The sequence below is a fragment of the Bombina bombina genome, chromosome 1 (genome assembly GCF_027579735.1).
Source record: "Bombina bombina isolate aBomBom1 chromosome 1, aBomBom1.pri, whole genome shotgun sequence".
NCBI classification, from domain to species: Eukaryota; Metazoa; Chordata; class Amphibia; order Anura; family Bombinatoridae; genus Bombina; species Bombina bombina.
Genome location: NC_069499.1, coordinates 505,429,137 through 505,442,956, shown reverse-complemented (window position 1 = coordinate 505,442,956; position 13,820 = coordinate 505,429,137). Strand labels below are relative to the sequence as shown.

At 35.3% G+C, this 13,820-nt stretch overlaps 1 protein-coding gene across 3 annotated transcripts in view; it reads left to right on the top strand.

Moving 5' to 3' along the window:
- MYO1B (myosin IB) overlaps positions 1-13,820 on the top strand; it is a 482,457-nt gene that overhangs the window by 422,557 nt on the left and 46,080 nt on the right. For 2 of the 3 annotated variants that reach the window (XM_053698592.1, XM_053698591.1), the window contains exons 19-22: positions 2,326-2,419; positions 4,485-4,634; positions 6,266-6,334; positions 8,376-8,462. In XM_053698592.1, coding sequence (XP_053554567.1) covers positions 2,326-2,419; positions 4,485-4,634; positions 6,266-6,334; positions 8,376-8,462 — 400 coding nt within the window. Of the gene's footprint in view, positions 1-2,325; positions 2,420-4,484; positions 4,635-6,265; positions 6,335-8,375; positions 8,463-8,713; positions 8,801-13,820 lie in introns of all 3 variants that reach the window. The other variant, XM_053698590.1, reaches the window with a different exon arrangement.

The following is a 13,820-nucleotide window of genomic DNA, read 5'->3' as shown; positions in this document are numbered from 1 at the left end:
TATATATATACAGTATAGTGTAGGACACTAATGTGCAGCAAGTCTAGGGACAGAGAGAGGCTACTGCCAAAAATTTGAGGTCATAGGATGAATTTAATCCTTTTGGGTGTCTGGTTTTTAAGTTAAATGGCTGTCACATGATATAGGGTGAGGAAAAATTTAAGTAATTTTAATTGTCAGAAAAAATCTACTATTCATTTGAAACTCAGACTAAGTGCTTTTGCATTGTATTTGTATTATGCATTTGTTGATTATGCAATCTTGCTGTATTCAATGATCCTTTTAAATGGAAATCCACTATTATAGGAGAGGACGCTTGTTTTTTTTGGGTGCAGTAGCCTTGTACATGCACAGTTCACCTTACTCTTATATGTGCACAGAAGTCGTCCAGGACTCATAGCACCAGAATCTGATCATTCCTGTTTACGCAGTCACACATCTGTTGTTAGTTTCACTATTGTTCCTGCGCCCAAATACTTTTATCATTTTAAATAGCTGTCTGCAAGGTCATTAGTTTAACAATATAAATTCTAGATACACCATTATGACAAGTGTCAGGTGAAGCTTAACTAGTTTTATTATTATTATTAATAATGGTTACTTGTAAAGCACCAACAGATTCTGCAGCGCTGTACAAAGTAAAGTACATTAATGAGGTTATTCCAGTACATATGCTAACATGTACAGTAGGGTAAGCTACAATTGTGAGGGTTCATCCGACAGTAGTTAAAAATGTTACGGCTTCATCTCAACCCGAAATACAAGCTTCTCTACAATACAATTCCACCAGCAAAAATGCTTCCAGTAAAAGTTACCACCATCCCTCAGCAGCATATGCACATATCCTGTTTTTGTAGTTTTTACTTTTTGTCTGAACATTCATATATCTTTGCTGGGTTTTTTTTATTCTTCAAATACAGTATAGAGAAACCTTATAAACTTTCCAAATATCATTTAATTTAAGTCATTATTGGACACTGGAAACACAGAAATAAATTATTTGATTCATAGACATGAATCACAGTTTAAAGTGTAATTTGAGCTATATTTGTGACTTATTAAATAAAAAGAAATGTGTTTATTAACCAGCCATCTGAGTTACCACTCTAAACAGGAAAATTACGTTGTCAATAGATCCAATGTGAAACTCCAAAACTCCTGTTAAAGTGAATGTTAATTTTGATGCTAAAGTGCCCGGTTCTTAAAAATTCGATTAAAAATAGGGGCACTTTAATTCATAAAAATTTACATTTCACTCCTGTTGTGAAAAAAACTAACCTTTTAATCTTGACAGCAGCTCCAGCTTCCTCCACCCGTCGCAAAGCCTCTTCCTGGGTCTAAAATGAGGAATCCGGCTTCCTCCAATCAAAGCGTTGAATCAGACACTGATTCCCTCAGGGGAAGCCGTGACTGGAGGATGACCTATCCATCATTTCTGACATCAGAAATGGCTTGCGACGACCAGAGGAAGCTGGAGCTGCTGTTAAGTTTAAAAGGTAAGTATTTTTTCACAACGAGTGAAATGTAAATTTTGATGAATTAAAGTGCCCCTGTTTTTAATCGAATTTTTAAAAATCGGGCACTTTAGCATCAAAATTTACATTCACTTTAACAGGAGTTTTGGAGTTTCACATTGTGAAATACTTACCTTTTAAACTTGACAGCAGCTCCAGCTTCCTCCGGTTGTCGCAAGCCATTTCTGATGTCAGAAATAATGGATAGGTCATCCTCCAATCATGGCTCCCCCCACCCCGGGGGAATCAGTGTCTGATTCAACGCCGTGATAGGGGGAAGCCGGATTCCTCATTTTAGACCCAGGAAGAGGCTTTGTGACGGTCTGATTCAATGCCGTGATTGGAGGAAGCCGGATTCCTCACTTTTGACCCAGGAAGAGGCTTTGCGATGGGTGGAGGAAGCTGGAGCTGCTGTCAAGATTAAAAGGTAATTTATTTTTTTCACAACAGGAGTGAAATGTAAATTTTGATGACTTAAAGTGCACCTGTTTTTAATAAAAAATTTAAAAACCGGGCACTTTAAAGTATGCTCAAATCGTTCCTTTTGGATGGTACTGTTATCAAATAAAATCCATCTGAAAATCGTGACAAATGGCTTGTGTAGGGGGTTTTGAACAATTTAGAATTTGTTCAGACTATAAACCCCACTAAAAAAACTGCAATATGTGGGAATTTTGATAGATTAGAAAGGACCCCTTTATTAGCAATTAACATACTGTATCAACTGCAATCATTGCAGTATTCTTGCTAATTTTTTTTTTTACTTTTAAAACAAGTTCTAATATGAAACCTATATATTTTTATTTTACAGAGATGGTGTAGAAGTGCTGCTTAATGATTTAGAAATCCCTAAAGAAGAGTTCTCATTTGGAAGATCAAAAATATTTATCCGCAACCCACGAACGGTATGTTACTTTAAATCATACCATATGCGTGCAAGGAAGCCATCGTTAAAAATAAATAATTACTGTTTGTATATATAACATGCAAGATGTATTTTCTTGATCAGGGAGTTGTACACTTAGTTGGGAAGAACTATGTGAATTGTATAAATAAAGCTGCAACAGACTGTAGCTATATAAAGTTTATGAAACCAGCTGATGTGCAAATATTTGTATGATCTATATGTAGAACGATAGAAAAAAATCTGTAACAAAAAAAAAAGTTAAATCACAATTTATTATGTGGCCATAGATACTTTGTAATTATTCTGTCTGTAAAGTGTTTGTGTTTAATCACTTGAATGCATTTATAGCACGGTGCTTTGAATTGTGCATGTTGATGTGAGGCCTCGGAAACCCAGTAGACCAAAGCGGATATAGTAGGGAAGAAATGTCATGAACGGACATGTAGCATGGTTAAAGTCACTAAGCTCATCAGTACAACCCATTGAATTGCCAATGTTTGTCTATGGAGATTGCATAGCTATGTGCTGGATTGTATGCACCAATTAGCAATATATATATATGTGTGTATGTATGTGTGTGTGTGTATGTATGTATATATATATATGTATGTATGTGTGTGTATATATATATATATATATATATATATATATATATATTGTTTGCAATTTTTTGACACTGCATTATTATCTTTCATTGATACATTGCTAGGCCACATGAATGTAGGTTTTGCACCCAGGCCTATGATGTCACAAAAGTCATTTTTGCAGGATTGGTGTGCACATGAATTATCGTTGTATATCGGTGCCTGGTCACATACATTATAAAAATGATCACTGAAACCTCTAAAAGAACCATTTTACATTGGTGATGGAGATCTGCACAGTACATTAAAGGACATGAAACCCAACATGTTCTTTCATGGTTCAGAGCATACAATTTTTAACTTCCCAACTTCTGTTATCTAATTTGCTTCATTCTCTTGGTATCATTTGTTTAGAGTACCAGTGCACTGCTGTGAGCTAACTGAACAGATCTGGTGAGCCAGTACAAAAGCCTATGTGTGCAGACACTAATCAGCAGCAAGTGTATTGCTGCTTCTGAGCCTTCCTATGTATGCTTTTCAACAAAGGATACCAAGAGTACAAAGTAAATTAAATAATGGAAGTTCATTGCAAAGTTGTTTTAATATTGCATGTTCTATCTGAATCGTGAAAGTTTGATTTTTAACGTTACTGTTAATTTGTTGCTTTTACACACAGATGATCAACTTTTTTGTTTTATTTCTGCCACATTTAAGTGTGATCATTTTGAAGGTACAGTGTTAGTGGCTTTTTTTTGTCCCTATACTGCAGATTTACTAGCTTGGGCATTATGTCCCTTTAAGGAAGGGGATATTATAAATCTCCACAAGCTTATCTTCCTTTATTTAAAGGGACAGTCTACACCAGAATTTTTATTGTTTTAAAAGATAGATAATCCCTTTATTACCCATTCCCCAGTTTTGCATAACCAACACAGTTATAATAATATACTTTTAACCTCTGTGATTATCTTGTATCTAAGCCTCTGCAAACTGCACCTTTATATCTGTTCTTTTGACAGATTTGCAGTTTAGCCAATCAGTGCCTGCTCCCAGATAACGTCACGTGCACGAGCACAGTGTTATCTATATGAAATACATGAACTAACACTCTCTAGTGGTGAAAAACTGTTAAAATACATTCTGAAAAGAGGTGGCCTTCAAGGTCTAAGAAATTAGCATATGAACCTCCTAGGTTAAGCTTTCAATTAAGAATACCAAGGGAACAAAGCAAAATTGGTGATAAAAGTAAATTGGAAAATTGTTTAAAATTACTTGCTCTATCTGAATCATGAAAGTTTTTTTGGCCTAGACTGTCCCTTTAAAAAAAAATAAAAAAATATTCGGATTGTTTGGAAAAATGACATCATCATTTTCTTTCTTTAAAATGTTCTCTTTTTTAATTTGTACATCATGCACATCTGAGTCACTAAGATTTGCTTATAATAACTTTGCAATTCATTCTTGTCATATGGCAATTAGCTGTTTAAGCTGGAAGATCTGAGAAAGGAACGTCTGGAGGACTTGGCTACCCTCATTCAGAAAATTTACAGGGGGTGGAAGTGTCGCACTCGTTTTCTTCTGATGAAGGAGAGTCAGGTTGTGATTGCGGCCTGGGTCAGGCGTTATCTTGTAAGTTTAATATTTTTGTATTTTTTTTAGGATTGCAGTACAGTACATATATATGAGGTTTTGCAGTTGAGGATTTCCATTATTTTCTACTTCAGCAAATATGTTCAGATGTCACAAAAGTGCCACATCTGCTCATTACACTTCTGTGAGAGTGTCTGGTATTTTAAGGACAGCTGTCACCTTAATGCTACTGGAGGTAGAAGTTACTTTTAAGATTTGACTCATTCCTTTCCTGTTCTATAAGAGATCTGTATAGTTAGAAATGCTGCAGAATATGGCTTCAATCTGAAAGATGGATGGTCAAGTAGATCAACCTGGTTTGTTTCATGGTGACAGGGGATTGGTTCATCCTAATTGTTCTTTAAAAATTACCTATTTAATGGGGAGATGGTACAAATTCAAACTGTTTCTGCCTTTCTAGTCTGGGCACAGAGTGCTGTAATTGCATTTTTTGGTGGAATTTTCTCTTTCTTTTTCCACAATTTAATTTGTGACAAATTCAAAATGTGTTTGTCAAATAACACAATAAAGATTATTTTTAATAATCCAGTTTATATGTTTGGCACACAGACATTCACACCTCTTATCCTGACATCCCTGTTTGCTATTAAAACTGTGGGAATTGACATAATCAGACAGTGAGCAATACTTTAGTGTTAGTCTTGTGCAAACATGGGGTTTTCTACTCATTTAAACAGTTGTTTAAGGCAAACTTTTTATGCAAACATATATTTTACCAGGTCTACTCTCAAGTACATGGTAGAGAGAGTAGTTTTGTTGCTTTTAGCTTTTAAGCTTTTTTTAAAGAGACGGTCTACACCAGAATTTTTATTTAAAAAGATAGATAATCCCATTCCTCAGTTTTGCACAAGTAACACAGTTATATTAATACACTTTTTACCTCTGTGATTACCTTATATCTAAGCCTCTTCAGACTTCCCCCTTATTTCAGTTCTTTTAACAGACTTGCATTTTATCCAATCAGTGCTGACTTATAAATAACTCCACAGGCATGAGCACAAGGTTATTTATATGGCACACTGAACTAACGCCCTCTAGTTGTGGAAAAACTTTTCAAAATGCATTGATATAAGAGGCGGCCTTTAATGGCAAATAAATTAGCATATGAGCATACCTAGATTTAACTTTGAACTAAGAATACCAAGAGAACAAAGCAAAATTGATGATAAAAGTAAATTGGAAAGTTCTTTGAAATTACAGGCTCTATGTGAATCATGAAAGTTTATTTTTGACTACTGTCACTTCAAAGGGACATGAAACACATTTATTTTTTTATTCAGAAACCGTATACAGTTTAAAACATCTCTTCCAATTTACTTCTATTGCTACATTTACTTAATTCTCTTTATATCCTTTGCTGAAGGAGCAGCAATGCACTACTGGGAGATAACTGAATACATTGGGTGAGCCAATGATGAGAGGGCATATATGTGCAGCTGCCAATCGGCAGCTAGCTCCCAGTAGTGCATTGCTGTCCCTGAGCTTGCTTAGGTATGATGTTAAATAAAGGATACCAAGAAAACAAAGCAAACTTAGGTAACTGTATATTTGCTGGGTTTCTAGTATCTTCAATATCTGAAGTCCAGTTTTACTGCTTTTCTCCTATACAGCAACAGAATAAGTACCGGCGGATTAAAAGCTCCACTATTGTGGTACAATCCTACACCAGAGGATGGAAGGTGAGTTTTTATATAAATGTTTTTTCCTCTCTTACTATTCTGTAATTGTTAAAAGAAATATTTGCCTGTTAATGTTTCCCATCTAAAGCCTGGGGACAACAATGGCATCATGTAGACATTTTTAGCAGAACTCCCATTCTCTAATGGTGTCCGACCATAAAGGTAATTTTATTACAACTCTACCTCTCCCCATATGCACCGGTGTGCCCATCCATTAACATTAAACAGGCATTTCAGCCAAAATTGGAACCCACATGGATGCTTTTCAGCTGTGAATAGAAGCGTTTTTGTAATATACACGTATTGGCAAAAATTCTTCTAATAAAAGCTATAGCTGTTTCAAAAGTGTATTAAAATGTCACCGTGCACCAGCATTTTAAACACAGCACTTGCTCAGAGAGCCTCTGGTAATGACTCAATTCGTTCATTGTTGACATGATATAAGCCCCACTGGGGCTCTGAGCAGCTGCAGTATTTTAAATGCTGTGCACAGAGAATATCTAGCTATGTTTCACATGCACGTGCAGAGAAAAATGTTAACACTAGTGATAGCTTTTTCTAGAAGCATTTTTACCAATACATGTATATTGCAAATATGTTTCTATTTAGATTTCATTCATCTATGTGCATTTAAATTTGGACCAGAATATCTCTTTAACTGGTTTGGCTGGAATACTTTGCTGCTTTTCTACAACTGGATGCGTTTGCATATAGTCTGTGCTAACCTTGCCATAACAATTCTTTTAAATGGGTGTATTTCTGTGTTTTGTTTTGATCAACACAAATTATTAGGTTTGCTCATCCTACAACAAATCTGATGTTGTTCCTCATTTGCCAATTACTAATAATTACTGACGTAGATACTGTTGTTGGAAAACCTTAAGCTACTAAATACATATTTTCCCTCTGCTATATTAACCATGTTCTGCAACCTATTTGTAGAGCTGCACTCAGGGAGTGATGATGCAGTGCATAAAATCAATAAAACCGGTATCCAGCCCTAATGAAACTCGGTTTAACAAAGCCGTGGCAAGTCGTACCCGCTTATCCAGCTAATACATAGTTAAAACGACAGTAGACAACGTGTAATTACAATATTTGTCTGCAGTCTTGCAATAAATTAACATATAAAGTGAATGTGAAACATTGTATTCGTTTTCACTAGCAAAACTTTCCTTATTTAGGAGGAGCCAATCAGGACTTGCAACTGAAGTAGACACAGCTAGTCAATGTCATTTTGTTAGATAGCATTCCATTGTTTTTCAGTTTTCTTATCTGATCTCTGCAATTTTTTTTACTGTGTATAATTAAACATTTTGTATTGCAATCTGTGTGTTTGCTGCCCCTATAATATGAAATAGACTGAATTCTTTAGAGAGGATGTTTGGATGCATAACTTGTTTTTTCTTACCTTGCAGCTGTGTAGTTAAGTAGCCCTTTGCTTTTGTTCTAATATTATTCAATTTTAGAATTCTACTTGTTTAATTTTCTTAAACACATTCAGTGGGGCCTATCTATCAAGCTCCGAAAGGAGCTTGACGGCCCGTGTTTCTGGCGAGTCTTCAGACTCGCCAGAAACAGCAGTTATGAAGCAGCGTTCACAAAGACCGCTGCTCCATAACCTGTCCGCCTGATCTGAGCAGGCGGACAGACATCGCCAGAAATCAACCCGATCGAGTACGATCGGGTTGACTGACACCCCCCTACTGGCGGCCCATTGGCCGCGAGTCTGCAGGGGGCAGCGTTGCACCAGCAGCTCTTGTGAGCTGCTGGTGCAATGCTGAATACGGAGAGCGTATTGCTTTCCGTATTCAGCGAGGTCTGGCGGACCTGATCCGCACTGTCGGATCAGGTCCGCCAGACCTTGATAAATAGAGGACATAGTGCGTTTTTTTGTTGTTTTTTTTAAATATGTGTAATGTACTAACTCCTGTGTCTATATTATGTTGGCATCTGCCAGTTTATTTAATTTTAAAAAGTATGTATGCAAAGATATATGAAAAATATTACAATCATTTTTTTTTATTTTTTTTTAACGTAGGCACGAAAAATCCTCCGGGAACTTAAATATCAGAAGCGTTGTAATGAAGCAGTTACTACAATTGCAGCGTATTGGCACGGAACACAGGTATGGCACAACCATTTCTTGCACCTCCGATAAACCTTTGGGACCTCTTTATAAAAAAGAAAAGCTATTAACTACTTAATGTGACACATAATGCTCACACATTATTATTAATATATAAGAAGTCATATAACCAGCTTAAACTACTTTGTAACGTCACTTCCTGTGTTCCTGGTCCACATTCCTTTGGAATCCTTGCATAACTTTTTACGCTTTTAGGCTTTTCTATAACTTCCTTTTCAAATGCATCACAGGCGCGAAAGGAACTGAGACGTCTGAAGGAGGAGGCTAGAAATAAACATGCTATTGCTGTTATATGGGCTTACTGGCTTGGACTTAAGGTATTTCACGCATACATCCAAACCACCCTCACCATTACCCATCAACCGTCAATCAGAATAACCACTAACTGTTCCTTTAATTCCCGGAAATGCATGATCCCACCTTTCCCCTTTCATAAGAACCATCCATGTGTTGTGTTCAGCGTCCCCTTGGCATGCTTGCTCAAGCTAACAAAACAATCTTTGTTTAACATTAGTGATCTGTAGAATACAATATTGTATATGGTGACAGCAGCAAAAACAAAATGCATGTAGTGTAATTTAGAAGCATGTACTGGCTATAAATGATATTTGTTGTCTTTTCAAAGTATCCGTTTCATTACTTGTGTATTTTGTAAACAGTGTAAGTAAAAGTTCTTTTTAACGAAATATTTAAAGAGCACTGGTGGATGCAATAATTATAGCTCATTGTTGGTGAGGATTTTGTTAAACATTGATGTCTATATTTTTTAATTATTGAAAAAGTCAAAAAGTAAAAAAAAAGTGTCAATCTTAAAATGTATGATATGAGCCAGCGTGCTTCATCTCCATATTCAGGTCAGATATATAGTGATAAAATGATGTATTGGCGTAAAGATGATTCTTTTTTTTAATAGCCTTTTACAGGTTTCCTTTTACCATTTCAGTATTACCTGATAGTTAAGCACTGAGCTAAAATAAAAAGTATGTTAGCCACCCTAATCCTAGAGAATATATCATTCCTATTAAATATATATTTCATATACATATATACACATGCACAGAGTTACAATAGAACATTGATTGTCACTCTCTGGAATTGAAACAATAAGGAGTCTTATTTATGATAACTTCTCAGTCACCCCTTACTTAGATCTGCATTTTTAAAGGGCAAAATAAATGGATTGTATTATTACTGTATGACTAAACCAATCTTATTTACTTGCTTCACAAATATATTTATAATTGGGTGATGAACAATTTGTAGAAATCCAGTCTCTGTGCATGGCTTCTACTGGGGGGTGGGGGGACATTTTTAAAGACATTTTGAGTTAAGTGTAAATATACCACCTCCAGTTACCAAATGAATTATAGATCTCAATGTGGGAGCTGTAAACTACCTCATAAATAGCAAAAAGGTGAAAGTAACTTTTGTATTTATATTAAGTACATCAGCAAATAAGCGCTACGTGGCAAAATATCTGCATACAAAAAGTTTTTTTTATGTTTTAAATGTGTACTTTTGTTAGTAAAATGTGCACTGCTTTGCAGTCTAGGGATAGATAACTTATTTAGCATTGCTTATCGCCTCTCCTTAAGTTGTTGCTAAATAGGAACAAATCTAGTCAGGTACTTTGTCAATAACTGTGTAGATTGGTGATATTCTAAACATTTTATATTACAATCTCATTAGGGTATAGTAAAAAACATGTAATATAAATGCATTGTTTACTTTGTACCTTTTCCTGTAATTTTAATAATCAAGTGTGAGAGCTTTCCAGTTACTGCTAGAATTAGAAGTTTAGACTCCAAGCAATGCTACATTCCACAGAACCGTTGTTTGCACACTCACGTGACTTGTTTATAGCTGTCCTTTATTGGCCTCAGCAGAGAAAAATTTGTAAGGGAATCCCAGGTTACACGAAGGGAACCTATTACTTTATAAAAAAAAAAATAAGACTTTACACTTTATAATTAATCAGCTAATATAATTTAAAAAAAATACATCTATGATTTAGTTTTATGCTAAACTTAGCTTTGATACATCATTATCTAGCATTTATTTAGTGTTTAATGTGCCTTTTAAGAGTAAACTTTCAGAATACCGCAGGATTCTCTACTGCCTCTTCTTATAAAAGTACCTTACAAAGGGCTAGTTTACGAGTGGAGTGCAATTTAGTGCTCCTGTTCAAGCTTAAACTTTGCTTGAGTTCTGCTTTTTGCACCGTATTACAAGTTTAAAGTAAAAAGTTTTCACTTGCGCGCTAACCCGACATGCGAAAATTGCCAAGATTAGAATATTGTGACCATATTAACGTATTCCTCCATAGACTTCAAAGAAGCGCAAAAAGTGGGGAAAAAAACTAATAAAAAATATATATAGCAGTATCTATTTAAAAAATACTTAGAACATATTCTGCTATGTGCAGAACATTTGAATGTGAAATATTTACAGTAAATACACAGTTAAACACTTTACTAAATATGCAGTATTTTGGAGGAGTAGCAGCAGAAGTAGTTAATCTCCGAACCATTCCGCGGTATAGTCATGGGTTGGAAGGTCTAGCCCAATTCCTTCCCACAACCCCACTGTGTTCTGATTTTAAGGGACTGCCTGAGCCATACCCACACTGCCTGTGTCTCTGCGTCAAGCTCACAAGATGCCAGGGGCCACAACATACAGCACTTTTGCTTAGAAATGTCAATTAAATCAGCATTTCCCATTCCTAAATGTTCATTCACATTCCTTATACCCAAAAATGTCAAATTGTGTCAAACCTATTGTGATTGCATTTCTTATAGTCCACTATTTCAAATTTTGCCAACCCTATCGCCACCACATTCCTTATTCCTTTATTTCCCTACTCCTGATTTCCCTCATAGTTTTTTTTTTTTTCTGGTCCTACTCCCAGGGACGAGTAGATAAAGTCCCACAGGAACCAGCCCCCGGACAGACTTTTAAAAACACTGCGGTAGGTCACAGCAATGTAAGATATAAAAAAACTGAAGGCTCTGTCTTTAATTTTCATCTGTCTATGCCTAAAACAACGTCAGCTGCCAAATTTAATATTTTTCTGGAAATCAACTAAGACATTTTCCAGATATTTTCTATGAGTGAGTGTTTCTTTGTTTTTTTTCCCCCTTTTATATTTGATATCAAATCTAAATAAACTAATATGTATTAGAAACCTACACTTAAAGTGCAATCATTATATAGATAAAGTGGGAAACTGTGTGTGACCATAATCTTAATTTGACTTGGCATCTCCATAGGACAAAAGCCATCCTCAATTTTTACAAAGGAAAAGTATAATCTCTGCCCCTTAATTTATGGAAAAAGAGAGGTTTTTAATGCCATGTTTTGACCATAAAATCTCATCTGTCATATTAAGATAAACATTTTTCAACTAGACCTTCACATTTTAATATGTGATGGTTTTAAAATTAGACCCGTGAATAGGTTTGTGTAGGACTCCCCTAAAGTGTTTTTTCCATAAAGTGATTTGGACAAAGGGTTCTATCAAATAAAACTGTGAAGGCAGCTTTGGAGCCTTTTTGCTGTGCAGGTTCACACATCCAGGCCTGCTAACTGCTAGATAAAAGGAGCCCAAAACATGGTACTAAGCACTTTTTGTCATAGAAGTTTGGTGATAGAGAAGAAGGAAATATTTTCTTTTGTAAGAAATGTTTTCAACAACTTCTGAGAAGCGTGTCCTATATGCAAACTTCTAGAAGTTATTTAAACCTATATTTCAGCCCCAAAAAATCTAACTTTTTTTTGTGTGCAATAAGCTCCGAGTCTTTCAGTACCAATCACAGTTTGTTTGTTTTTTCAAACTACTCTGGGGCTTGTAGCCTCTGAATACTTTGTATTCGAATATCCCTTTTAATGTTATTAAAAAAAAAAGAGTAATTTTATTTTTTTATATTTTTCTAAGTTGTAAACTTTTTTTGGTTAGTGTTCATAGTAAATCAACAAAATGTACCTGCCTGATTCGTTAGTTAGGACAGGTGTTTACCTGCCGGATTGGGTGGTTAGGACAGGTGCTTACCTGTCTGATTGGTTGGTTTGGTTACGACAGGTGTGTGGTCTGTCCCGGGACACACACAGCTCCAATCATTCACAACTGCTTTGTGAAGTACATTACAATTGTGTTTTAATGTACTGTATGTTTGCCTGCTGCTGACTGCTAATCTTCATTACCCTGAAACTTTGAGTTTGGTTTATACATTTCCTGACTATTCATCATCTGTGACTGGCAGTAAAATATGTAACTACATGTATAAATCTGCTGAAGCCTCCCACTAACACTGAATACACATCTTTTAAAGGATTATTAATTAAAAAAAAAATCATATAACAAACACATCATTTGAAAGTTTATGTAATACTAATGAAATTGCACCTACTTGATCTTTTAACGAAGCTTAAAAAAAAAAATAAGATTTTGCTTTTCCACTGTGACGTAATATTAGCCAGCCCCATAAAATGGTTGTGACTTCTGAAAAACGTTTTCCCAATGGCAGCGTATTACATTTAGATATTAATTAGTTATGTCTGTACTCCCGAGCGCATGCACATTTAAAACCAAGCTAATTGTATGTGCATTACATAGGTAAATCTTTTTTTGCGTTTTAGGGAACTTTTTTTTGCTTGCGGATCTGAGATATGGAGGATCCTGCACTACAGAGCGCCTTTAAGTCACATAATAGAAGGGAAAATCTACCTGCGCAAGAGCTTCAATGTTGAACTTTCAGCCCATCGCGCATGCAGAGAACCAAGGTTGCCCACTGTGATTGGTCTATGAAAATAAGACCCACGGTGGGTTTGAAAATCGGCGCTTTTTGTAGTCAAAATTGCGACGAAACTACTAAATTAATAAAATGGGAGGTATTTAAGCAAATTTTTATGTTTATATTGACCACTGGAATGAATGGATGAGTTGGGTTTTTTTAGCGTTTCTCATCCCTTTAAGCAAGTCTGTCACAGGACTCTGTACTTTCAGAAACTTAACCCATTTTTTTTTTAAACTTCTCTTACTTTAAGGCACATTAAACACATCAATTTTTTTATGTTTAGTTAAAAAAAAAAAAAAAAAAAAAAAAGACTGCAATATAATTGTATAATTTATTTTGGCCCACTTTTACTGTAATTTAATGCTGAAAATTGTGTGGAAATGCAGACTTAAATTCCTAATTTAGATAGAGAATACAGTTTTAAACATTCCAATTTAATTCTATTATCTAATTTGCTTCATTCTTTAGGTATCCCTTGTTTAAGAAATAGCAATGCACATGGGTTTGCCAATCACACGAGGCAAATATGTGCAGCCACCAATCA